General features: G+C 62.2%; 1 protein-coding gene across 1 annotated transcript in view; it reads left to right on the top strand.

The window, feature by feature from the left end:
- Positions 1–23,130, top strand: part of LOC133629078 (1-phosphatidylinositol 4,5-bisphosphate phosphodiesterase beta-3-like) — a gene marked incomplete at its 3' end in the record, with an annotated part of 38,500 nt that extends 15,370 nt beyond the window's left edge. Inside the window, exons 5-12 of the mRNA XM_062019715.1 lie at positions 3,054–3,107; positions 4,295–4,370; positions 6,569–6,669; positions 10,952–11,118; positions 16,200–16,346; positions 20,226–20,383; positions 21,238–21,320; positions 23,046–23,130. Coding sequence (XP_061875699.1) covers positions 3,054–3,107; positions 4,295–4,370; positions 6,569–6,669; positions 10,952–11,118; positions 16,200–16,346; positions 20,226–20,383; positions 21,238–21,320; positions 23,046–23,130 — 871 coding nt within the window. The remainder of the gene's footprint in view (positions 1–3,053; positions 3,108–4,294; positions 4,371–6,568; positions 6,670–10,951; positions 11,119–16,199; positions 16,347–20,225; positions 20,384–21,237; positions 21,321–23,045) is intronic.
- Positions 23,131–26,262: the final 3,132 nt, after the last annotated feature.

The following is a 26,262-nucleotide window of genomic DNA, read 5'->3' on the forward strand; positions in this document are numbered from 1 at the left end:
CCCCATAGCGCCCCATAGCGCCCCATAACTGACCCAGAACTGACCCCCCCCGAGACACCCAGCTGAGGAGAGCGTCAGTGCCCATAGCGCCCCATAGCGCCCCATAACTGCCCCATAGCGCCCCATAACTGACCCCCCCCGAGACACCCAGCTGAGGAGAGCGTCACTGCCCCATAGAGACCCATAGAGACCCCACTGCTGCCCCATAGCGCCCCATAACTGACCCATAACTGCCCCATAGCGCCCCATAACTGACCCATAACTGACCCCCCCCTCGAGACACCCAGCTGAGGAGAGCGTCAGTGCCCCATAGCGCCCCCATAGCGACTGCCCCATAGCGCCCCATAGCGCCCCACAACTGCCCCATAGCGCCCCATAGCGCCCCATAGCGCCCATAGCGCCCCACTGCTGCCCCATAACTGACCCATAACTGACCCCCCCAGAGACACCCAACTGAGGAGAGCGTCAGTGCCCCATAGCGCCCCATAGCGCCCCATAGCGCCCCATAACTGACCCCCCGAGACACCCAACTGAGGAGAGCGTCAGTGCCCCATAACTGCCCCATAGCGCCCCATAGCGCCCCATAGCGCCCCATAGCGCCCCATAACTGCCCCATAGCGCCCCATAGCGCCCCATAGCGCCCCATAACTGCCCCATAGCGCCCCATAGCGCCCCATAGCGCCCCATAACTGCCCCATAGCGCCCCATAGCGCCCCATAACTGACCCAGAACTGACCCATAACTGACCCACATCCTACCCACATCCTGCCCCACATGTCCCCCATTCTACCCCATGTCCTGCCCCATATTCCTCCCACATCTTACCCTCATCCTGCCTCCCATCCTGCCCCATATCCCTTCTCATCCTGCCCCACATCCTGCCCCACATCCCCTCTCATCCTGCCCCACATCCTACCCCACATCTCCCCCCATCCTGCCCCACATGCTGCCCACATCCCCCCCATCCTGCCCCATCATCCTGCCCCACGTCCCCCTCTCATCCTGCCCCACATCCTGCCCCACATCCCCCCCATCCTGCCCATCATCCTGCCCCACATCCCTCCCTCATCCTGCCCCACATCCTGCCCCACATCCCCCCTCATCCTGTCCCACATCCTGCCCCACATCCCCTCTCATCCTGCCCCACATCCTGCCCCACGTCCCTCCCTCATCCTGTCCCACATCCTGCCCCACATCCCCCCTCATCCTGCCCCACATCCCCCCCATCCTGCCCCCCATCCTGCCCCACATCTCCCCCCATCCTGCCCCACATCCTGCCCCACATCTCCCCCCATCCTGCCCCCCCATCCTGCCCCACATCTCCCCCCATCCTGTCCCACATCCTGCCCCACATCCCCCCCATCCTGCCCATCATCCTGCCCCACGTCCCTCCCTCATCCTGCCCCACATCCTGCCCCACATCCTACCCCACATCTCCCCCATTCTACACCATGTTCTGCCCCCCATCCTGCCCCACATTCCCCCCTCATCTCTCCCTCATTCTGCCCCACATGTCCTCCATCCTGCCCCCCATCCTGCCCCCATATCCTGCCCCACATCCTGCCCCACATCCCCCCTCATCCTGCCCCACATCCTGCCCCACATCTCCTCTCATCCCACCCCACATCCTGCCCCACGTGTCCCCCACCCAGCCCCACATCCTGCCCCACATCCCTCCCTCATCCTACCCCACATCTCTCCCTCATTCTGCCCCACATGTCCTCCATCCTGCCCCACATCCTGCCCCACATCCCCCCTCATCCTGCCCCACATCCCCCCTTATTCTACCCCATAACTGCCCCCCATCCTGCCCCACATCCCCCCTTATTCTACCCCATATCCTGCCCCCCATCCTGCCCCACATCCTCCCTCATCCTGCCCCACATCCTACACCACATCCCCCCTCATTCTGCCCCACATCCTACCCCACATCCTGCCCCACATCCTTCCCCACATGTCCCCCATTCTACCCCATGTCCTGCCCCACATCTCCCCCATCCTGCCCCACATCCCCCCTTATTCTACCCCATATCCTGCCCCCCATCCTGCCCCACATCCCCCCTCATCCTGCCCCCCATCCTGCCCCACATCCCTCCCTCATCCTGCCCCACATCCTACACCACATCTCTCCTTCATTCTGCCCCACATCCCCCTCATCCTGCCCCACATCCTGCCTCACATCCCTCCCTCATCCTGCCCCCATCCTGACTCACATCCCCCTCATTCTGCCCCACATCCTACCCCACATCCTGCCCCACATCCCCCCCCATCCTGCCCCACATCCTACCCCACATCTCCCCCCATCCTGCCCCACATCCTACCCCACATCCCTCCTCATCCTGCCCCCCATCCTGCCCCACATCTCCCCCCATCCTGCCCCCCATCCTGCCCCACATCTCCCCCCATCCTGCCCCCCATCCTGCCCCACATCTCCCCCCATCCTGCCCCCCATCCTGCCCCACATCTCCCCCCATCCTGCCCCCCCATCCTGCCCCGCATCCTGCCCCACATCCCCCCTTATTCTACCCCATGTCCTGCCCCACATCCTGCCCCACATCCCTCCCTCATCCTGCCCCACATCCTACACCACATCCCTCCTCATTCTGCCCCACATCCTGCCCCACATCCCTCCTCATCCTACTCCCCATCCTGCCCCACATCTTCCCTCATCCTGCCCCACATCCTTCCCCACATGTCCCCCCATCCTGCCCCACATCCTACCCCACATCCCTCCTCATCCTGCCCCACATCCTGCCCCACATCCCCCCTTATTCTACCCCATGTCCTGCCCCACATCCTGCCCCACATCCTACACCACATCCCTCCTCATTCTGCCCCACATCCTGCCCCACATCCCCCGTCATCCTACTCCCCATCCTGCCCCACATCTTCCCTCATCCTGCCCCACATCCTTCCCCACATGTCCCCCACTTTACCCCCCATCCTGCCCCACATCCCCCCTTATTCTACCCCATATCCTGCCCCCCATCCTGCCCCACATCCCCCCCCATCCTGCCCCCCACCCTGCCCCACACCCCATGGTGTCCCCGCAGCCACACTCGCCTGAAGCTGCAGCTCAACCAGGACGGCCGGATCCCGGTCAAAAAGTGAGTCAGTGACACCCCAAAACCCCCCAAAACCCCCCAAAACCGGGGTCCCCCCAAAACCTGGGACCCCCCCCCAAAAAATGGGGTCCCTGAAACCCCCCAAAATGCACCAAAATACCCCCAAAACCCCCCCAAATCCACCCAAAGTGCCCCCAAACCCCCCCTAAAATTGGGGTGTCACCCCTCTTAGCGACCCCCCTCCTCAATTTTGGGGTCCCCCATCCCCCTGAGGACCCTCCCCAAGATTTGGGGGACCCCCCTCAAAGGTTTGAACCCCAAAACCCCCCCAAATCCCCCCAAAACTGCCCCAAATCCCCCCAAAATGCCCCCAAACCCCCCCAAAATGCCCCCAAATCCTCCCTAAAATTGGGGTGTCACCCCTCTTAGCGACCCCCCCTCCTCAATTTTGGGGGTCCCCCATCCCCCTGAGGAATCCCCCCCAAGATTTGGGGGACCCCCCCAAAGGTTTGAACCCCAAAACTCCCCCAAGTCCCCCCAAATCACCCCAAAATCCCCCCAAACCCCCCCAAATCCCCTCAAAATACCCCCAAATCCCCCCTAAAATTGGGGTGTCACCTCTCTTAGCGACCCCCCCTCAATTTTGGGGTCCCCCATCCCCCTGAGGACCCTCCCCAAGATTTGGTGGACCCCCCCTCAAAGGTTTGAACCCCAAAACCCCCCAAATCCCCCCCAAAATCCCCCCCAAACCCCCCCAACCCCCCCCAAATTTGGGCCTCCCCCCCCCATATCAACCCCCCCCTTTAATTTTTGGGGTCCCCCATCTCCCTCACCCCCCCCAAACTTGGGGACCCCCCTCCCCACCTCTATTTCTAAGGGGGGGGGTCCCCAAATTTGTGTCTCCCCCCCCTTCACCTTTAGACCCACCTCACTTTAGGGACCCTCCCCCCTAAATTTAGGGGTCCTCCTGCCCCCCCCTTATTTTTAGGGGACCCCTCTTTCTCTCCCCCCCTCTTTTTGGGGGGGTCCCCCCCTTTTTTGGGGGGTCCCCCCTCCCCAAACCTTCCCCCATCACATTTAACCCCCCTTTTTGGGTGGGAAAACCCCTTAAACTTGGGGGGGGGTCACCCCCTTGGTCCCCCCCCTTCCTTAATTTTGGGGTCCCCCCTTAATTTTGGGGTCCCCCCTTAATTTTGGGGTCCCCCCTTAATTTTGGGGTCCCCCCCCAGCATCCTGAAGATGTTTCCAGCTGACAAGAAGCGAGTGGAGACAGCACTGGAGTCGTGTGGCCTCAGCTGCAACAGGGTACCCCCCCCCCAAATTTGGGGGTCCCCCCTTTAAATTAACCCCCCCCCCCCCAAATTTAGGGACCCCCCTCAAACCTACAGACCCCCCCCCAAAACCTCCAACCCCTCCAATCATCACAGAGCCCCCCAAAACCATCTGGTGCCCCCCCAAACCTTCCCCCCCCCACCCCCAAAGCTCTCATTAGGTTTGGGGGACCCCCCCCATGGGTTTTGGGGTGCACCCCGGGTTTGAAACCCCTCCCCTGGGGGTTTTGGGGGTCCCAAAGGGGGGTTTGGGGTGCCTAAGGGTAGGTTTGGGGGTGTCAGGGTGGTTTTGGGGGGGCCCAGGGGTGTTTTGGGGGGGCCCAGGGGTGTTTTGGGCCTCCTCAAGGTCATTTTTGGGGTCCCAAAGCTCATTTTGGGGGTCCCAGAGCCCATTTTTGGGGTGTTTCAGCCCATTTTGGGGGGGTCCAAGCCCATTATTGGGGTCCCAAACCCACTTTTGGGGTGCTCAGGGTCATTTTTGGGGTCCCAAAACCCATTTCTGGGGTGTCTGAGCCTGTTTTGGGGGGTCCCAAAGCCACTTTTGGGGTCCCCCACCCCACTTTTAGGGTCTTTCAGCCCCATTTTGGGGTCCCCCACCCCATTTTTGGGGTCCCAAACCCACTTTTGGGGTCCCCTCCCTCACTTTTGGGGTCTCAAACCCACTTTTAGGGTCCCTCAGCCCCATTTTGGGGTCCCCCACCCCATTTTGGGGGGTCCCAAACCCACTTTTGGGGTCCCCTCCCTCACTTTTGGGGTCCCAAAGCCACTTTTGGGGCTCCCTCCCTCACTTTTGGGGTCCCCCACCCCACTTTTGGGGTCCCCTCCCTCACTTTTGGGGTCCCAAAGCCACTTTTGGGGTCCCCCAGCCCCATTTTTGGGGTCCCAGCCCCACTTTTGGGGTCCCAAAGCCACTTTTGGGGCTCCCTCCCTCACTTTTGGGGTCCCTCACCCCACTTTTGGGGTCCCTTGCCTCACTTATGGGGTCCCCCACCCCATTTTTGGGGTCCCAGCCCCACTTTTGGGGTCCCAAAGCCACTTTTGGGGTCCCCTCCCTCACCTTTGGGGTCCCTCACCCCATTTTTGGGGTGCTCCAGCCCCATTTTGGGATCCTCCCCTCACTTTTGGGGTACCCCAGCCCCACTTTTAGGGTCCCAAACTCACTTTTGGGGTCCCCTCCCTCACTTTTGGGGTCCCAGCCCCACTTTTAGGGTCCCCCAGCCCCATTTTGGGGTCCCAAACCCACTTTTGGGGTCCCAAAGCCACTTTTGAGGTGCTCCAACCCCACTTTTGGGGTCCCTCAGCCCCATTTTTGGGGTCCCAGTCCCACTTTTGGGGTGCCCCCACCCACTTTTTGGGTCCTCTCCCTTACTTTTGGGGTCCCCACCCCATTTTTGGGGTCCCAAACCCACTTTTAGGGTCCCACAGCCCCATTTTGAGGTCCCCTTCCTCACTTTTGGGGTGTCCCCACCCACTTTTAGGTGCCCCCACCCCACTTTTGGGGTCCCCTGTCTCACTTTTGGGGTCCCTCACCCCATTTTTGGGGTCCCCCACCCCATTTTTGGGGTCCCTTGCCTCAGTTTTGGGGTGCCCCCACCCACTTTTGGGGTCCCCACCCCGCTTTTGGGGTCCCTCCCTCACTTTTGGGGTCCCAAACCCACTTTTAGGGTCCCTCAGCCCCGTTTTGGGGTCCCCCACCCACTTTTGGGGTCCCCTCCCTCACTTTTGGAGTCCCCCACCCCACTTTTGGGGTCCCCCCCTCACTTTTGGGGTCTCTCACCTCTCACCTCACTTTTGGGGTTTCTCACCCCATTTTTGGGGTCCCAAACCCATTTTGGGAGCTCCTCAGCTCACTTTTGGGGTCCCAAACCCACTTTTGGGGTCCCCCACCCCACTTTTGGGGTCCTCCAGCCCCACTTTTGGGGTCCTCCTCTCACTTTTGGGGTCCCCCACCCCACTTTTGGGGTCCCTCCCTCACTTTTGGGGTCCCCCACCCCCTTCAGCCCCCACCAGCCCTCCCTGTTCTCTCTCCTTTGGTGGGAGGGTCTCAGAGCTTACACAGGTGTCCCCTCCCCTCATTTGGGGTCCCCCCATGATATTGGGGTCCCCCCTGGATGTTGGGGTCCCCCCCTTTGATTTTGGGGTCCCCCCCTTTGATTTTGGGGTCCCCCCCAGGCCGAGAGCATCCCCCCTGACGACTTTCCCCTCGACACCTTCCGCCGCTTCCTCAGCAAACTCTGTCTGCGCCCCGACCTCGACAAGATCCTCATGGAGATGTGGGTGAACCCCCAAATCTGGGGGGTCCTCAGGGGATTTGGGGGGGTCCTGGGTGGGTTTTGGGGTGTCCCAGGAGCTTTTGGGGTGCCCCAAGGCCTTTGGGGGTCTCCAACACCCCCATTGTGGCTCCTGGGAGCTCTTGGTGGTCACCACCTTGAGCTCTGTTGGGTTTTGGGGTGCTCTGGGGGGGGTTTTGGGGTGAACCCCCAAATTTGGGGGGTCCTCAGGGGATTTGGGGGGTCCTGGGTGGGTTTTGGGGTGTCCCAGGAGCTTTTGGGGTGCCCCAAGACCTTTGGGGGTCTCCAACACCCCCATTGTGGCTCCTGGGAGCTCTTGGTGGTCACTACCTTGAGCTCTGGTGGGTTCTCAGAGGGGTTTTGGGGTGAACCCCCAAATTTGGGAGGTCCTCAGGGGATTTGGGGGGGTCCTGGGTGGGTTTTGGGGTGTCCCAGGAGGTTTTGGGGTGTCCCAAGGCCTTTGGGGGTCTCCAACACCCCCATTGAGGCTCCTGGGAGCTCTTGGTGGTCACCACCTTGAGCTCTGTTGGGTTCCAGGGCAGATTTTGGGGTGAACCCCCAAATTTGGGGGGTCCTCAGGGGATTTGGGGGGGTCCTGGGTGGGTTTTGGGGTGTCCCAGGAGCTTTTGGGGTGCCCCAAGGCCTTTGGGGGTCTCCAACACCCCCATTGAGGCTCCTGGGAGCTCTTGGTGGTCACCACCTTGAGCTCTGTTGGGTTCTCAGAGGAGTTTTGGGGTGAACCCCCAAACCTGGGGGGTCCTGAGGGGATTTGAGGGGGTCCTGGGTGGGTTTTGGGGTGTCCCAGGAGCTTTTGGGGTGTCCCAGGAGCTTTTGGGGTGCCCCAAGGCCTTTGGGGGTCTCCAACACCCCCATTGTGGCTCCTGGGAGCTCTTGGTGGTCACCACCTTGAGCTCTGTTGGATTCCAGGGTGGGTTTTGGGGTGAACCCCCAAATTTGGGGGGTCCTGAGGGGATTTGAGGGGGTCCTGGGTGGGTTTTGGGGTGTCCCAGGAGCTTTTGGGGTGCCCCAAGGCCTTTGGGGGTCTCCAAAACCCCCATTGTGGCTCCTGGGAGCTCTTGGTGGTCACCACCTTGAGCTCTGTTGGGTTTTGGGGTGCTCTGGGGGGGGTTTTGGGGTGAACCCCCAAATTTGGGGGGTCCTCAGGGGATTTGGGGGGTCCTGGGTGGGTTTTGGGGTGTCCCAGGAGCTTTTGGGGTGCCCCAAGACCTTTGGGGGTCTCCAACACCCCCATTGTGGCTCCTGGGAGCTCTTGGTGGTCACTACCTTGAGCTCTGGTGGGTTCTCAGAGGGGTTTTGGGGTGAACCCCCAAATTTGGGAGGTCCTCAGGGGATTTGGGGGGGTCCTGGGTGGGTTTTGGGGTGTCCCAGGAGGTTTTGGGGTGTCCCAAGGCCTTTGAGGGTCTCCAACACCCCCGTTGAGGCTCCTGGGAGCTCTTGGTGGTCACCACCTTGAGCTCTGTTGGGTTCCAGGGCAGGTTTTGGGGTGAACCCCCAAATTTGGGGGGTCCTGAGGGGATTTGGGGGGTCCTGGGTGGGTTTTGGGGTGTCCCAGGAGGTTTTGGGGTGTCCCAGGAGCTTTTGGGGTGCCCCAAGGCCTTTGGGGGTCTCCAACACCCCCGTTGAGGCTCCTGGGAGCTCTTGGTGGTCACCACGTTGAGCTCTGTTGGGTTCCAGGGCAGATTTTGGGGTGAACCCCCAAATTTAGGGTGTCCTCAGGGGATTTGGGGGGGTCCTGGGTGGGTTTTGGGGTGTCCCAGGAGCTTTTGGGGTGTCCCAGGAGCTTTTGGGGTGCCCCAAGGCCTTTGGGGGTCTCCAACACCCCCATTGAGGCTCCTGGGAGCTCTTGGTGGTCACCACCTTGAGCTCTGTTGGGTTTTGGGGTGCTCTGGGGGGGGTTTTGGGGTGAACCCCCAAATTTAGGGGGTCCTCAGGGGATTTGGGGGGTCCTGGGTGGGTTTTGGGGTGTCCCAGGAGCTTTTGGGGTGTCCCAGGAGCTTTTGGGGTGCCCCAAGGCCTTTGGGGGTCTCCAACACCCCCATTGTGGCTCCTGGGAGCTCTTGGTGGTCACCACCTTGAGCTCTGTTGGATTCCAGGGTGGGTTTTGGGGTGAACCCCCAAATTTGGGGGGTCCTGAGGGGATTTGAGGGGGTCCTGGGTGGGTTTTGGGGTGTCCCAGGAGCTTTTGGGGTGCCCCAAGGCCTTTGGGGGTCTCCAACACCCCCATTGAGGCTCCTGGGAGCTCTTGGTGGTCACCACCTTGAGCTCTGTTGGGTTTTGGGGTGCTCTGGGGGGACATTTGGGGTGAACCCCCAAATTTGGGAGGTCCTCAGGGGATTTGGGGGGGTCCTGGGTGGGTTTTGGGGTGTCCCAGGAGGTTTTGGGGTGTCCCAAGGCCTTTGGGGGTCTCCAACACCCCCATTGAGGCTCCTGGGAGCTCTTGATGGTCACCACCTTGAGCTCTGTTGGGTTCTCAGAGGGGTTTTGGGGTGAACCCCCAAATTTAGGGGGTCCTGAGGCACTTTGGGGTCCCCCACGAGTTTTAGGGTGCCCCTGGGGGTGATTTTGGGGTGCCCCTGGGTGTGTTTTGGGGTGCCCCTGACCCCCCATCCCATTGGGCTCCTCCCTTGCCCATTGACTTCTATGGGGGACTTTGGGGGTCCCAGGGTGTGTTTTTGGGGGTCCCTGGGCGGGTTTTGGGGGGGTCCCAGGTGACTTTTGGGGTCCCCCCATATTTTGGGGTCCCCCTGGGGTGATTTTGGGGTCCCCTGGGGTGATTTTGGGGTGCCCCTGACCCCCCATCCCATTGGGCTCCTCCCTTGCCCATTGACTTCTCTGGGGGCTTTGGGGGTCCCAGGGTGTGTTTTTGGGGTCCCAGGTCGGATTTTGGGGGTCCCAGGTGCCTTTTGGGGTCCCCCCATATTTTGGGGTCCCCTGAGGTGATTTTGGGGTCCCCTGGGGTGATTTTGGGGTCCCCTGGGGTGGTTTTGGGGTGCCCCTGACCCCCCATCCCATTGGGCTCCTCCCTTGCCCATTGACTTCTCTGGGGACTTTGGGGTCCCAGGGTGGGTTTTTGGGGGTCTCAGGGCGGATTTTGGGGGGTCCCAGGTGGGTTTTGGGGTCCCTCATATTTTGGGGTCCCCCGAGGTGATTTTGGGGTCCCCTGGGGTGATTTTGGGGTGCCCCTGGGTTGGTTTTGGGGTGCCCCTGACCCCCCATCCCATTGGGCTCCTCCCTTGCCCATTGACTTCTATGGGGGGCTTTGGGGATCCCAGGGTGTGTTTTGGGGGTCCTCCCCAGATTTTGGGGGGTCCCAGGTGACTTTTGGGGTCCCCCCCATATTTTGGGGGTGCCCCTGGGGTGATTTTGGGGTCCCCTGGGTGTGTTTTTGGGGTGCCCCTGGGGTGGTTTTGGGGTGCCCCTGACCCCCCATCCCATTGGGCTCCTCCCATGCCCATTGACTTCTATGGGGGCTTTGGGGGTCCCAGGGTGTGTTTTGGGGGTCCCAGGGTGGCTTTTGGGGGGTCCCAGGTGGGTTTTGGGGTCCCCCATGAGTTTTGGGGTCCCCTGGGGTGGTTTTGGGGTGCCCCTGGGGTGATTTTGGGGGTCCCCTGGGGTGGTTTTGGGGTGCCCCTGACCCCCCATCCCATTGGGCTCCTCCCTTGCCCATTGACTTCTCTGGGGGCTTTGGGGGTCCCAGGGTGTGTTTTGGGGGGTCCCAGGGTGGCTTTTGGGGGGGTCCCAGGTGGGTTTTGGGGTCCCCCATGAGTTTTGGGGTCCCCTGGGGTGGTTTTGGGGTCCCCTGGCGTGATTTTGGGGTGCCCCTGACCCCCCATCCCATTGGGCTCCTCCCTTGCCCATTGACTTCTCTGGGGGCTTTGGGGGTCCCAGGGTGTGTTTTGGGGGTCCCAGGGTGGCTTTTGGGGGGTCCCAGGTGGCTTTTGGGGTCCCCCCATATTTTGGGGTCCCCTGGGGTGATTTTGGGGTGCCTCTGGGGTGATTTTGGGGTCCCCTGGGGTGGTTTTGGGGTGCCCCTGACCCCCCATCCCATTGGGCTCCTCCCTTGCCCATTGACTTCTCTGGGGGCTTTGGGGGTCCCAGGGTGTGTTTTGGGGGTCCCAGGGTGGCTTTTGGGGGGTCCCAGGTGGCTTTTGGGGTCCCCCATGAGTTTTGGGGTGCCCCTGGGGTGGTTTTGGGGTCCCCTGGGGTGGTTTTGGGGTGCCCCTGACCCCGTTTGACCCCGCAGAGGGGCCGCAGGGAAGCCTTACATCAGCCTGGAGCAGCTGCTGGACTTTGTGAACGGGCGGCAGCGAGACCCCCGGCTCAACCCCCTGCTCAGCCCCCCCCTGAGCCCCCAGCAGGGGCTGCGCCTCGTGCAGCGCTACGAGCACAACGCTCACTTCCAGAGCAGGGGTACTGGTTTATACTGGGAGCCACTGGGAGACACTGGGAGCAACTGGGAGGCACTGGGAGGCACTGGGAAGGGGTTTGGGGGGGGCTCAACCCCCTGCTCAGCCCCCCCCTGAGCCCCCAGCAGGGGCTGCGCCTCGTGCAGCGCTACGAGCACAACGCTCACTTCCAGAGCAGGGGTACTGGGAGCACTGGGAGCAACTGGGAGACACTGGGAGCAACTGGGAGGCACTGGGAGGGGGTTTGGAGGGGATGCGGTGGCACTGAGAGGCACTGAGAGGGAGGTAGGGGGGGATGAGAGAGCACTGGGAGGGACTGGGAGGCACTGGGATATACTGGGAGGGCACTGGGGTAAACTGGGAGGCACTGGGATATACTGGGAGCAACTGGGAGGGCACTGGGAGCAACTGGGAGGCACTGGGAGCAACTGGGAAGGGGTTAGGAGGGGATGTGGTGGCACTGAGAGGGAGGTAGGGGGGGATATGGGGGCACTGGGAGGGGGTTGGGGGGGATGAGAGAGCATTTGGAGGAACTGGGATATACTGGGAGGTCACTGGGAGGCACTGGGAGGTCACTGGGATATACTGGGAGGCACTGGGAGCAACTGGGAAGGGGTTAGGAGGGGATGTGGTGGCACTGAGAGGCACTGGGAGGGAAGGAGAGGGGGATGAGGGAGCACTGGGAGGCACTGAGAGGGAGGTAGGGGGAGATAGGGGGGCACTGGGATATACTGGGAGGGCACTGGGAGCAACTGGGAGGGCACTGGGATATACTGGGAGGCACTGGGAGCAACTGGGAGGCACTGGGATATACTGGGAGGCACTGGGAGCAAGTGGGAGCAACTGGGAGGGGGTTAGGAGGGGATGCGGTGGCACTGAGAGACACTGGGAGGGAGGTAGGGGGAGATAGGGGGGCACTGGGATATACTGGGAGGGCACTGGGAGCAACTGGGAGGGCACTGGGATATACTGGGAGGCACTGGGAGCAAGTGGGAGCAACTGGGAGGGGGTTAGGAGGGGATGCGGTGGCACTGAGAGGCACTGAGAGGGAGGTAGGGGGAGATAGGGGGGCACTGGGATATACTGGGAGGGCACTGGGAGCAACTGGGAGGGCACTGGGATATACTGGGAGGCACTGGGAGCAACTGGGAGGCACTGGGATATACTGGGAGGCACTGGGAGCAACTGGGAGCAACTGGAAGGTGCTGGGAGGGGGTTTGGAGGGGATGCGGTGGCACTGAGAGGCACTGAGAGGGAGGTAGGGGGGGATAAGAGAGCACTTGGAGGGACTGGGAGGCACTGGGATGTACTGGGAGGGCACTGGGGTAAACTGGGAGGCACTGGGATGTACTGGGAGGCACTGGGATGTACTGGGAGGCACTGGGAGCAACTGGGAGGGGGTTTGGAGGGGATGCGGTGGCACTGAGAGGCACTGAGAGGGAGGTAGGGGGGGATAAGGGAGCACTTGGAGGGACTGGGAGGCACTGGGATGTACTGGGATGGCACTGGGAGCAACTGGGAGGTCACTGGGAGCAACTGGGAGGCACTGGGAGCAACTGGGAGGTCACTGGGAGCAACTGGGAAGGGGTTTGGGGGGGGCTCAACCCCCTGCTCAGCCCCCTCCTGAGCCCCAGCAGGGGCTGCGCCTCGTGCAGCGCTACGAGCACAACGCTCACTTCCAGAGCAGGGGTACTGGTTTATACTGGGAGCAACTGGGGAGCCACTGGGAGCAACTGGGAGCAACTGGGAAGGGGTTAGGAGGGGATGCGGTGGCACTGAGAGGCACTGAGAGGGAGGTAGGGGGAGATAGGGGGGGCACTGGGATATACTGGGAGGGCACTGGGAGCAACTGGGAGGGCACTGGGATATACTGGGAGGCACTGGGAGCAACTGGGGAGGGCACTGGGATATACTGGGAGGCACTGGGAGCAAGTGGGAGCAACCTGGGAGGGGGTTTGGAGGGGATGCGGTGGCACTGAGAGTCACTGAGAGGGAGGTAGGGGGGGATAAGGGAGCACTTGGAGGGACTGGGAGGCACTGGGATGTACTGGGATGGCACTGGGAGCAACTGGAGGTCACTGGAGCAACTGGGAGGCACTGGGAGCAACTGGGAGGTCACTGGGAGCAACTGGGAAGGGGTTTGGGGGGGGCTCAACCCCCTGCTCAGCCCCCCCCTGAGCCCCCAGCAGGGGCTGCGCCTCGTGCAGCGCTACGAGCACAACGCTCACTTCCAGAGGCAGGGGTACTGGGAGCACTGGGAGCAACTGGGAGCCACTGGGAGCAACTGGGAGGGGGTTTGGAGGGGATGCGGTGGCACTGAGAGGCACTGGGAGGGAGGGTAGGGGGGGATATGGGGGCACTGGGAGGGGGTTGGGGGGGGATGAGAGAGCACTTGGAGGGACTGGGAGGCACCTGGGATATACTGGGAGGGCACTGGGATATACTGGGAGGTCACTGGGAGGCACTGGGAGGTCACTGGGAGCAACTGGGAAGGGGTTAGGGAGGGGATGCGGTGGCACTGAGAGGCACTGAGAGGGAGGTAGGGGGGGATGAGAGAGCACTTGGAGGGACTGGGAGGCACTGGGATATACTGGGAGGGCACTGGGGTAAACTGGGAGGGCACTGGGATATACTGGGAGGCACTGGGAGCAACTGGGAGCAACTGGGAGGCACTGGGAGGGGGTTTGGAGGGGATGCGGTGACACTGAGAGACACTGGGAGGGAGGTAGGGGGGGATATGGGGGCACTGGGATAAACTGGGAGAGCACTGGGAGCAACTGGGATATACTAGGAGGCACTGGGAGCAACTGGGAGGCACTGGGATGTACTGGGAGACACTGGGATGTACTGGGAAGGGGTTTGAAGGAGATGTGAGAGCACTGAGAGGGAGATAGAGGGGAATAGGAGGGCTCTGGGAGTGACTGGGATAAACTGAGATGTACTGGGTTGTACTGGGAGGCACTGGGATGTACTGGGAGGCACTGGGCTGTACTGGGAGGCACTGGGATGTACTGGGAGGCACTGGGAAGGGGTTTGGAGGAGATATGAGAGCACTGAGAGGGAGGTAGAGGGGCACTGGGAGTGACTGGGAGCAACTGGGATGTACTGGGAGCAACTGGGAGGCACTGGGCTGTACTGGGATGTACTGGGAGGCACTGGGAAGGGGTTTGGAGGAGATATGAGAGTACTTAGAAGGAGATAGGGGGGCACTGGGAGTGACTGGGAGCAACTGGGATGTACTGGGAGGCACTGGGATGTACTGGGATGTACTGGGATGTACTGGGAGGCATTGGGTTGCACTGGGAGGCACTGGGATGTACTGGGAGGCACTGGGCTGTACTGGGTTGTACTGGGAGGCACTGGGATGTACTGGGAGGCACTGGGCTGTACTGGGAGACACTGGGATGTACTGGGAGGCACTGGGAGGCACTGGGATGTACTGGGATGTACTGGGATGTACTGGGAGGCACTGGGATGCACTGGGAGGCACTGGGCTGTACTGGGATGTACTGGGATGTACTGGGAGGCACTGGGATGCACTGGGAGGCACTGGGCTGTACTGGGAGGCACTGGGATGTACTGGGAGGCACTGGGATGTACTGGGTTGTACTGGGAGCAACTGGGATGTACTGGGAGGCACTGGGATGTACTGGGATGCACTGGGAGGCACTGGGATGTACTGGGAGCAATTGGGATATACTGGGAGGCACTGGGAGGCACTGGGATGTACTGGGAGGCACTGGGAGCAACTGGGATGTACTGGGAGGCAGGGATGTACTGGGATGTACTGGGAGGCACTGGGAGGCACTGGGATGTACTGGGAGGCACTGGGAGCAACTGGGATGTACTGGGAGGCAGGGATGTACTGGGATGCACTGGGAGGCACTGGGATGTACTGGGAGCAATTGGGATGTACTGGGATGTACTGGGAGGCACTGGGAGGCACTGGGAGGCACTGGGATGTACTGGGAGGCACTGGGAGCAGCTGGGATGTACTGGGAGGCACTGGGATGTACTGGGATGTACTGGGATGCACTGGGAGCAACTGGGATGTACTGGGAGGCACTGGGATGTACTGGGATGTACTGGGATGCACTGGGAGCAACTGGGATGTACTGGGAGGCACTGGGATGTACTGGGATGTACTGGGATGCACTGGGAGGCACTGGGATGTACTGGGAGCAATTGGGATGTACTGGGAGGCACTGGGATGTACTGGGAGCAACTGGGATATACTGGGAGCAACTGGGAGCAACTGGGATATGCTGGGAGCAACTGGGAGGCACTGGGATGTACTGGGAGGCACTGGGATGTACTGGGATGCACTGGGAGGCACTGGGATGTACTGGGAGCAATTGGGATGTACTGGGATATACTGGGAGGCACTGGGATGTACTGGGATGTACTGGGATGCACTGGGAGCAACTGGGATGTACTGGGAGGCACTGGGATGTACTGGGAGGCACTGGGATGTACTGGGATGTACTGGGATGTACTGGGATGTACTGGGAGGCACTGGGATGTACTGGGATGTACTGGGAGGCACTGGGATGTACTGGGAGGTACTGGGATGTACTGGGAGGCACTGGGAGGCACTGGGAGGTACTGGGATGTACTGGGAGGCACTGGGATGTACTGGGATGTACTGGGAGGCACTGGGAGGCACTGGGATGTACTGGGAGGCACTGGGATGTACTGGGATGTACTGGGAGGCACTGGGAGGCACTGGGATGTACTGGGAGCAATTGGAATGTACTGGGATGTACTGGGAGGCACTGGGATGTACTGGGATGTACTGGGAGGCACTGGGATGTACTGGGAGCAATTGGAATGTACTGGGATGTACTGGGAGGCACTGGGATGTACTGGGATGTACTGGGAGGCACTGGGAAGGGGTTTGGAGTGGATACGGCAGCAACGGGAGATGGTCATAGGGAGATGAGGGAGCACTGGGAGGGAATAGGGGATACTGGGAGGCACTGGGCTGTACTGGGAGGCACTGGGCTGTACTGGGATGTACTGGGAGGCACTGGGCTGTACTGGGAGGCACTGGGAGGGCAGTTTAACCCTTTCCCCCCCGGGCAGGCCAGATGTCAGCCGAAGGCTTCGGGCGCTTTCTGGAAGGGGAAGAGAACAGCATCGTCCCCCCTGAGACCCTGCAGCTGCACCACGACATGGGGCAGCCCCTGAGCAGCTACTTCATCAGCTCCTCCCACAACACCTACCTCACTGGTACGGCCTGGGGGGGACCCCAAAACCGGGGGGGACCCCAAAAGTCAGGGGGGACCCCAAAAGTCAGGGGGGACCCCAAAAGGTGGGGTGGGGGGGGGATAAAAGGGGGCTGGAAGCTGCTGGAGCTGCAGGAGGAGGGAGCTGCTGCATCAGCTGCTGGGGTGGGGATGGGATGGGATGGGATGGGATGGGATGGGATGGGATGGGGAGGGGGTGGAAGGGAAAGGGGGGACCCCAAAAGTCAAAGGGGGACCCCAAAAGTCAGGGGGGACCCCAAAAGTCAGGGGGGACCCCAAAATGTGGGGTGGGGGGGTAAAAGGGGGCTGGAAGCTGCTGGAAGCTGCAGGAGGAGGGAGCTGCTGCATCAGCTGCTGGGGTGGGGATGGGATGGGATGGGATGAGGAGGGGTTAAGAGGGACAGGGGGGACCCCAAAAGTCAGGGGGGACCCCAAAAGTCAAAGGGGGACCCCAAAAGTCAAAAGGGGGACCCCAAAAGTCAGGGGGGACCCCAAAATGTGGGGGTGAGGGGGGTAAAAGGGGGCTGGAAGCTGCTGGAGCTGCAGGAGGAGGGAGCTGCTGCATCAGCTGCTGGGGTGGGGATGGGATGGGGAGGGGTTAAGAGGGAAAGGGGGGGACCCCAAAAGTCAAAGGGGGACCCCGAAAGTGAGGGGGGACCCCAAAAGTCAAAAGGGGGACCCCAAAAGTCAGGGGGGACCCCAAAATGTGGGGTGGGGGGGATAAAAGGGGGGCTGGAAGCTGCTGGAGCTGCAGGAGGAGGGAGCTGCTGCATCAGCTGCTGGGGTGGGGATGGGATGGGGAGGGGTTAAGAGGGAAAGGGGGGGACCCCAAAAGTCAAAGGGGGACCCCGAAAGTGAGGGGGGACCCCAAAAGTCAGGGGGGGACCCCAAAAGTCAGGGGGGACCCCAAAAGGTGGGGTGGGGGGGGAGGAAAAGGGGGGCTGGAAGCTGCAGGAGGAGGGAGCTGCTGCATCAGCTGCTGGGATGGGGATGGGATGGGATGGGATGAGGAGGGGTTAAGAGGGACAGGGGGGACCCCAAAAGTCAGGGGGGACCCCAAAAGTCAAAGGGGGACCCCAAAAGTCAGGGGGGACCCCAAAAGTCAGGGGGGACCCCAAAAGGTGGGGTGGGGGGGGATAAAAGGGGGCTGGAAGCTGCTGGAGCTGCAGGAGGAGGGAGCTGCTGCATCAGCTGCTGGGGTGGGGATGGGATGGGGAGAGGGTGGAAGGGAAAGGGGGGACCCCAAAAGTCAAAGGGGGACCCCGAAAGTCAAAGGGGGACCCCAAAAGTCAGGGGGGACCCCAAAAGTGAGGGGGGACCCCAAAATGTGGGGTGGGGGGGATAAAAGGGGGCTGGAAGCTGCTGGAGCTGCAGGAGGAGGGAGCTGCTGCATCAGCTGCTGGGGTGGGGATGGGATGGGGAGGGGTTAAGAGGGAAGGGGGGGGACCTCAAAAGTCAAGGGGGACCCCAAAAGTCAAAAGGGGGACCCCAAAAGTCGGAGGGGACCCCAAAAGTGAGGGGGGGACCCCAAAATGTGGGGTGGGGGGGGAGGAAAAGGAGGCTTGGAGCTGCAGGAGGAGGGAGCTGCTGCATCAGCTGCTGGGGTGGGGATGGGATGGGGAGGGGGTGGAAGGGAAAGGGGGGACCCCAAAAGTCAAAGGGGGACCCCAAAAGTCAGGGGGGACCCCAAAAGTCAGGGGGGGACCCCAAAATGTGGGGTGGGGGGGGAATAAAAGGGGGCTGGAAGCTGCTGGAGCTGCAGGAGGAGGGAGCTGCTGCATCAGCTGCTGGGGTGGGGATGGGATGGGATGGGATGGGGTTAAGAGGGACAGGGGGGACCCCAAAAGTCAGGGGGGACCCCAAAAGTCAAAGGGGGACCCCAAAAGTCAGGGGGGACCCCAAAAGTCAGGGGGGACCCCAAAAGGTGGGGTGGGGGGGGGATAAAAGGGGGGCTGGAAGCTGCTGGAGCTGCAGGAGGAGGGAGCTGCTGCATCAGCTGCTGGGGTGGGGATGGGATGGGGAGAGGGTGGAAGGGAAAGGGGGGACCCCAAAAGTCAAAGGGGGACCCCGAAAGTGAGGGGGGACCCCAAAAGTCAGGGGGGACCCCAAAAGTCAGGGGGGACCCCAAAATGTGGGGTGGGGGGGGAATAAAAGGGGGCTGGAAGCTGCTGGAGCTGCAGGAGGAGGGAGCTGCTGCATCAGCTGCTGGGGTGGGGATGGGATGGGATGGGATGGGGTTAAGAGGGACAGGGGGGACCCCAAAAGTCAGGGGGGACCCCAAAAGTCACAAAGGGGGACCCCAAACAGTCAAAAGGGGGACCCCAAAAGTCAGGGGGGACCCCAAAAGGTGGGGTGGGGGGGGGGATAAAAGGGGGCTGGAAGCTGCTGGAGCTGCAGGAGGAGGGAGCTGCTGCATCAGCTGCTGGGGTGGGGATGGGATGGGGAGAGGGTGGAAGGGAAAGGGGGGACCCCAAAAGTCAAAGGGGGACCCCGAAAGTGAGGGGGGACCCCAAAAGTCAGGGGGGGACCCCAAAAGTCAGGGGGGACCCCAAAATGTGGGGTGGGGGGGGAATAAAAGGGGGCTGGAAGCTGCTGGAGCTGCAGGAGGAGGGAGCTGCTGCATCAGCTGCTGGGGTGGGGATGGGATGGGGAGGGGTTAAGAGGGAAAGGGGGGGGACCCCAAAAGTCAAAGGGGGACCCCGAAAGTGAGGGGGGACCCCAAAAGTCAGGGGGGGACCCCAAAATGTGGGGGGGGGGGGGAGGAAAAGGGGGCTGGAAGCTGCTGGAGCTGCAGGAGGAGGGAGCTGCTGCATCAGCTGCTGGGGTGGGGATGGGATGGGATGGGATGGGGTTAAGAGGGACAGGGGGGACCCCAAAAGTCAAAGGGGGACCCCAAAAAGTCGAGGGGGACCCCAAAAGTGAGGGGGGGAACTCTCAAAGGAGCCTCTAATCCTACACAAAGAGGAGGTTGGGGGAGGTTCCTGGGGTGGTTTTGAGGGGGATTTGGGCTGGTTTTGGGGGGTCATGGTGGGGAACTGGGGGGGTTTAGGGGGGGGTTTGAGGTTTTGGGGTGCTGAGGGGGGGTGTCTCAGTTTTGGGGGACCCCCTTTGAGCCCCCCCAAATTGAAGGAGAGACTGTAGCCCCCCTAAAAAGAGGAGGTTTTGGGATGGTTTTGAGGGGGTTTGGGATGGTTTTGGGGGTCATGGTGGGGAACTGGGGGGGGTTTAGGGGGGGTTTGAGGTTTTGGGGTGCTGAGGGGGGGGTGTCTCAGTTTTGGGGACCCCCCATGACCCCCCCCAAATTGAGGGAAGGACTGTACCCCCTCTAAAAAGAGGAGGTTGGGGGGATGTTCCTGGGGTGGATTTGAGGGGGTTTGGGCTGGTTTTGGGGGTCATGGTGGGGAACTGGGGAGGGGTTTTAGGGGGAGTTTGAGGTTTTGGGGTGCTGGAGGGGGGGTGTCTCAGTTTTGGGGGACCCCCCCTGCACCTCAAAAATAAAGGAAGGACTTGAGCCACCCCTTAGGGAAGAGATTCCTGGGGTGGATTTGAGGGGGTTTGGGATGGTTTTGGGGGTCATGGTGGGGAACTGGGAGGGTTTAGGGGTGGTTTGAGGTTTTGGGGGTGCTGAAGGGGGGGTGTCTCAGTTTTGGGGACCCCTCTCAGCCCCCCCCTAATTGAAGGAGGAGCTGTAGCCCCCCTAAAAAGAGGGGTCTTTGGGATGGTTTTTGAGGGGGTTTGGGCTGGTTTTTGGGGGTCATGGTGGGGAACTGGGAGGGTTTAGGGGGAGTTTGAGGTTTTGGGGTGCTGAAGGGGGGTGTCTCAGTTTTGGGGGACCCCCCCTGACCCCCCCCCTTTTTCTCAGCGGGGCAGCTGGCAGGAGCCTCCTCTGTGGAGATGTACCGGCAGGTCCTGCTGAGCGGCTGCCGCTGCATCGAGCTGGATTGCTGGCAGGGTCGGCCCCCAGAGGAGGAACCTTTCATCACCCACGGCTTCACCATGACCACTGAGATCCCCTTCAAGGTGACACCCCGAAAATGATGGGGGGGACCCCCAAAATCACCCCCCTGAACCCCCAAATCCACCCCCTGAAGCCCCAGAGCCAACAGCTCCCACCAGTGATGTCACCACCCAACGATCTCCCCAAGTCCTTTGTCCTTCAGGACCCTCCAAGGACCCTTTCAAGGTGTCCCCCCGAAATCTGGGGGTCCCCCAAAATCTGGGGGTACCCCAAAACTCCCCCTGAACCCCAAAATGCCGCCCCTGAACCCCCCAAATCCCACCCCTGAAGCCCCAGAGCCAACAGCTCCCACCAGTGATGTCACCACCCAAACGATCTCCCCAAGTCCTTTGTCCTTCAGGACCCTCCAAGGACCCCTTTCAAGGTGTCCCCCGAAATCTGGGGGTCCCCCCAAAATCTGGGGGGTGCCCCAAAACTCCCCCCTGAACCCCAAAATACCGCCCCTGAACCCCCAAATCCCACCCCTGAAGCCCCAGAGCCAACAGCTCCCATCCAAGGGCAGCAGCACCCAACTGTCTCCCCAAGTCCTTTGTCCTTCAGGGCACCCCAAGATGCTTTTTAAGGTGTCCCCCAAAATCTGGTGGTCCCCCCAAATCTGGGGGGTGCCCCAAAACCTCCCTGAGCACCCCCAAAGTGCCCCTGAACCCCCAAATCCCTCCCAGAGCCAACAGCACCCAACGATACCCCCCAAGTCCTTCATCCTTCTGGGTGCCACCCAGGGACCCCCCAAGAACCCCTTTAGGGTGCCCCCCCCGAAATCTGGGGGTCCCCCCAAACCCCTGCAGCTTCTTTTTGGGGGGGGTCTCGAGTTTTGGGGGTCCCCCTTGAACCCCTTTTTCCTCCCTCCCTGGGGCAGGAGGTGATTGAGGCCATCGCTGAAAGCGCCTTCAAGACGTCGCCGTACCCCGTCATCCTCTCCTTTGAGAACCACGTGGACTCGTGAGTCACCCCCAAAATCCCCTGGCCAGGGGACCCCAAAAACACCCCCTGGGGTCCCCCCAAATCTTCTGGGGTCCCCCCAAATCTTTGGAGTCTCCTCAACACCCCCAAAATCTTCAGGGTCCCCCCCAAACCCTTCAGGTTCCTCCCATGTCCCCAAGGTTGTGTCTCCCCCCTCAAACCATCCTGGGGACCCCTCAAAGCTTTTGGGGACCCCCCCAGGGGTCCCCCCCAAATCTCAGGGGGACCCCCAAATCCTCTCAGGGACCCCCAAATCTTTGGGGTCCCCTCAGACCCCCCCAACCCCCCCAAATCTTCAGGATCCCCCCCCCCAAACCCTTCAGGTTCCTCACTTGGTTCCTCCAAGGTCACTTCAAACCATCCTGGGGACCCCTCAGAGCTTTTGGGGGACCCTCCCAGGGGTCCCCCCAAATCTTTTGGGACCCCCAAACCCTCTCAGGGAACCCCAAATCTTTGGGGGTCCCCCCAAATCCCCCAAATCTTCAGGGTCTCCCCCAAACCCTTCAGGTTCCTCCCATGTCCCCAAGGTTGTGTCTCCCCCCTCAAACCATCCTGGGGACCCCTCAAAGCTTTTGGGGACCCCCCCCAGGGGTCCCCCCAAATCTCAGGGGACCCCCAAATCCTCTCAGGGACCCCCAAAATCTTTGGGGTCCCCCCAAACCTCTCCAACCCCCCCCAAATCTTCAGGGTCCCCCCCAACCCTTCAGGTTCATCCCATGTCCCCAAGGTTGTGTCTCCCCCCTCAAACCATCCTGGGGACCCCTCAAAGCTTTTGGGGACCCCCCCAGGGGTCCCCCCAAATCTCAGGGGACCCCCAAATCCTCTCAGGGACCCCCAAATCTTTGGGGTCCCCTCAGACCCCCCCAACCCCCCCAAATCTTCAGGATCCCCCCCCCAAACCCTTCAGGTTCCTCACTTGGTTCCTCCAAGGTCACTTCAAACCATCCTGGGGAGCCCTCAAAGCTTTTGGGGACCCCCCCAGGGGTCCCCCCCAAATCTCAGGGGACCCCCAAATCCTCTCAGGGACCGTCCAAATCTTTGGGGTCCCCCCAAACCCCCCAAATCTTCAGGGGTCTCCCCCACCCCAACCCCCCACCCCCCCCACCCCCCCCCCCCCCCCCCCCCCCCCCCCCCCCCCCCCCCCCCCCTTCAGGTTCCTCCCATGTCCCCAAGGTTGTGTCTCCCCCCTCAAACCATCCTGGGGACCCCTCAAAGCTTTTGGGGGACCCCCCCAAGGGGTCCCCCCAAATCTCAGGGGACCCCCAAACCCTCTCAGGGACCCCCCAAATCTTTGGGGTCCCCCCAACCCCCCCTTGGGGTCCCCCCAAACCTCAGGGGTCCCTCATCACCCCTTGGGCTGAACCCAATAGGGGAAGTTTGGGGGGGGGGGGGGGAGGATTTTGGGGGGGTATTGGGGGGGGTTTTAATTGAGGGACCCCCCCCCAGGGGTCCCCAAAAATCTTATGGGATCCCCTTAAATTCCTGGGGTCCCCCCCAAATCCTTCCACACCCCCCCATCTCCTCAGGGTCCCCCCAAAACCCTCCTGACCCCTCTCTCCTTTAAATAGATGGGAGGAGGTTGAAAAGGGGGGGTGGGACTCCCCAAAAACGGTTGTTTTCAGCCCAAAATGGGGGTGTAGGGGGTCAAAGGGGGGGGGGTAGGTTTTGGGGAGCCCCCCAGCACCCCAATTTAACCCCTCCCAGGGCCAAGCAACAGGCAAAAATGGCTGAGTACTGTCGGAGCATCTTTGGGGACGCTCTGCTCATCGAGCCCCTGCCCAAGTACCCGGTGAGGGGGGTTTTGGGGGGTCCTGGGGGGGGGTTTGGGGGGGTCCTGGGGGAATTTGGGGGGTCCTGGGGGGGGTTTGAGGGGTCCTGGAGGGATTTGGGGAGGCTGAGGAGGGATTTGGGGGGTCCTGGGGGGATTTGGGGGGTCCTGGGGGGGATTTGGGGGGGTCCTGGGTGAGGGTTTGGGGGGTCTGAGGGGGATTTGGGGGGTCCTGGAGGGATTTGGGGAGGCTGAGGGATTTGGGGGGGTCCTGGGGGGATTTGGGGGGGCTGGGGAGGGATTTGGGGGGTCAGGGGAGGATTTGGGGGGGTCCTGGGGGGATTTGGGGAGGCTGAGGAGGGATTTGGGGGGTCCTGGGGGGATTTGGGGTGGTCCTGGGGGGGTTTGAGGGGGCTGGGGAGGATTTGGGGGTGTCCTGGTGGGGTTTTGGGGTGTCTGAGGAGGATTTGGGGGGGGGTCCTGGGGGGTTTGGGGGGGTCCTGGGGGGATTTAGGGGGTCCTGGGGAGGGTTTGAGGGGTCCTGGGGGGTTTTGGGGGTGTCTGGGGAGGGATTTGGGGGGGTCCTGGGGGGATTTGGGGGGGTCCTGGGGGGATTTGGGGGGGTCCTGGGGAGGGTTTGGGGGGTCTGAGGGGGATTTGGGGGGTCCTGGAGGGATTTGGGGAGGCTGAGGGATTTGGGGGGGTCCTGGGGGGATTTGGGGTGTCTGGGGAGGGATTTGGGGGGGGTCCTGGGGGGATTTGGGGGGGCTGGGGAGGGATTTGGGGGGGGTCCTGAGGAGGGTTTGAGGGGTCCTGGGGGGATTTGGGGCGTCCTGGGGGGATTTGGGGGGGTCTGAGGGGGATTTGGGGTGGTCCTGGGGGGATTTGGGATGTCTGAGGAGGATTTGGGGGGGTCCTGGGGAGGGGTTTGAGGGGTCCTGGGGGGGGATTGGGGGTCTGAGGGGGGATTTGGGGGGGGTCCTGGGGGGATTTGGGGGGTCCTGGGGAGGGATTGAGGGGTCCTGGGGGGGGATTGGGGGGTCTGAGGGGGATTTGGGGGGGCTGAGGAGGATTTGGGGGGGGTCCCTGGGGGGGTTTGGGGGGGGCAGGGGAGCATTGGGGGGGGTCCTGGGAGGGTTTGGGGGGGCTGGGGAGGGATTTGGGGGAAGTCCTGGAGGAGTTTTGGGGTGTCAGGAAGGGATTTGAGGGGGTCCTGGGGGGGGGTTTGGGGGACTGAGGAGGATTTGGGGGGATCCTGAGGGGGTTTGGAGGGTCTGAGGGGGATGTGAGGGGGTCCTGGGGAGGTTTGGGGTGCTGGGGAAGGATTTGGGGGGGTCCTGGGGGGATTTGGGGGTGTCCTGGGGAGGGTTTGAGGGGTCCTGGGGGGTTTTGGGGGTCCTGGGGGGATTTGGGGGGGGTCTGAGGGGGATTTGGGGGGTCCTGGTGGGGGTTTTGGGGTGTCCTGGGGGTGATTTGGGGGGGGTCCAGGGGGGGTTTGGGGGGCTGGGGAGGGATTTGGGGGGGGTCCTGGGGGGATTTGGGGGTGTCTGGGGAGGGATTTGGGGGGGGTCCTGGGGGGATTTGGGGGGTCCTGGAGGGGTTTTGGGGGGTCTGGGGAGGGATTTGGGTGGGTCCTGGGGGGATTTGGGGGGTCCTGGGGAGGGTTTGAGGGGTCTGAGGGGGATTTGAGGGGGTCCTGGGGGGATTTGGGGGGTGTCCTGGGGAGGGTTTGGGGGGGCTGGGGAGGGATTTGGGGGGGGTCCCTGGGGGGATTTGGGGGGGCAGGGGAGCATTGGGGGGGTCCTGGGGGGGGGGTTGAGGGGTCTGAGGAGGATTTGGGGGGGTCCTGGGGGGGTTTGGGGGGGCTGGGGAGGGATTTGGGGGGGTCTGAGGGGGATTTGGGGGGTCCTGGTGGGGTTTTGGGGTGTCTGGGGGTGATTTGGGGGGGTCCAGGGGGGGGTTGGGGGGCTGGGGAGGGATTTGGGGGGGTCCAGGGGGGGTTTGGGGGGCTGGGGAGGGATTTGGGGGGGTCCTGGGGGGATTTGGGGTGTCCTGGGGAGGGTTTGAGGGGTCCCTGGGGGGATTTGGGGTGTCTGGGGAGGGATTTGGGGGGGTCCTGGGGGGATTTGGGGTGTCTGGGGAGGGATTTGGGGGGGTCCCTGGGGGGATTTGGGGTGGTCCTGGGGGGGGTTTGACGGGGCTGGGGAGGATTTGGGGGGTCAGGGGAGGATTTGGGGGTGTCCTGGTGGGGTTTTGGGGTGTCTGGGGGTGATTTGGGGGGTCCTGGGGAAGGATATTAGGGGGTCAGGGGGGGATTTGAGAGGGTCCTAGTCCTGCCCATCTCCATTTTGGGGTGCTGGGGCTGGGTTTTGGGGTACTGGGCAGGACTTTGGGGTACTGGGTGGGATTTAGGGGTGCTGGAGGTGAGTTTTGGGGTGCAGGGGGTGAGTTTTGGGGTGTTGGGGTGGGTTTTGGGGTGCAGGGGCTGGGTTTTGGGGGTGCTGGGGGTGAGTTTTGGGGTGCTGGGGCTGGATTTTGGGGTGCAGGGGATGGGTTTTGGGGTTGTGTGTGACCCCCCCTCCCCATTTTTGGGGTGCTGGGTGAGTTTTGGGGTGCTGGGGGTGAGTTTTGGGGTGCAGGGGACTGTGTGTGACTCCCTTCCCCATTTTTGGGGTGCTGGGGCTGAGTTTTGGGGTGCTGAGTGAGGCTTTGGGGTTTTGGGGCTGGGATTTAGGGGTGCTGAGGCTGGGTTTTTGGGGTGCTGAGGCTGGGTTTTGGGGTGCAGGGGGTGAGTTTTGGGGTGCTGGGGGTGAGGTTTGGGGTTCAGGGGGTGGGTTTTGGGGTGCTGGGGGTGAGTTTTGGGGTTCAGGGGGTGAGTTTTGGGGTGCTGGGGGTGAGGTTTGGGGTGCAGGGGGTGGGATTTAGGGGTGCAGAGGCTGGGTTTTGGGGTGCTGGGGGTGGGTTTTGGGGTGCAGGGGCTGGGTTTTGGGGTGCAGGGGCTGGGTTTTGGGGTGCTGGGGGTGAGTTTTGGGGTGCAGGGGGCTGTGTGTGACCCCCCCCTCGTTTTTGGGGTGCAGCTGGAGCCGGGGGTGCCTCTGCCCAGCCCCCAGGAGCTGCTGGGCCGGATCCTCATCAAGAACAAGAAACGACGGA

Source organism: Colius striatus, unplaced genomic scaffold, assembly GCF_028858725.1.
Source record: "Colius striatus isolate bColStr4 unplaced genomic scaffold, bColStr4.1.hap1 scaffold_126, whole genome shotgun sequence".
Taxonomy (NCBI): Eukaryota; Metazoa; Chordata; class Aves; order Coliiformes; family Coliidae; genus Colius; species Colius striatus.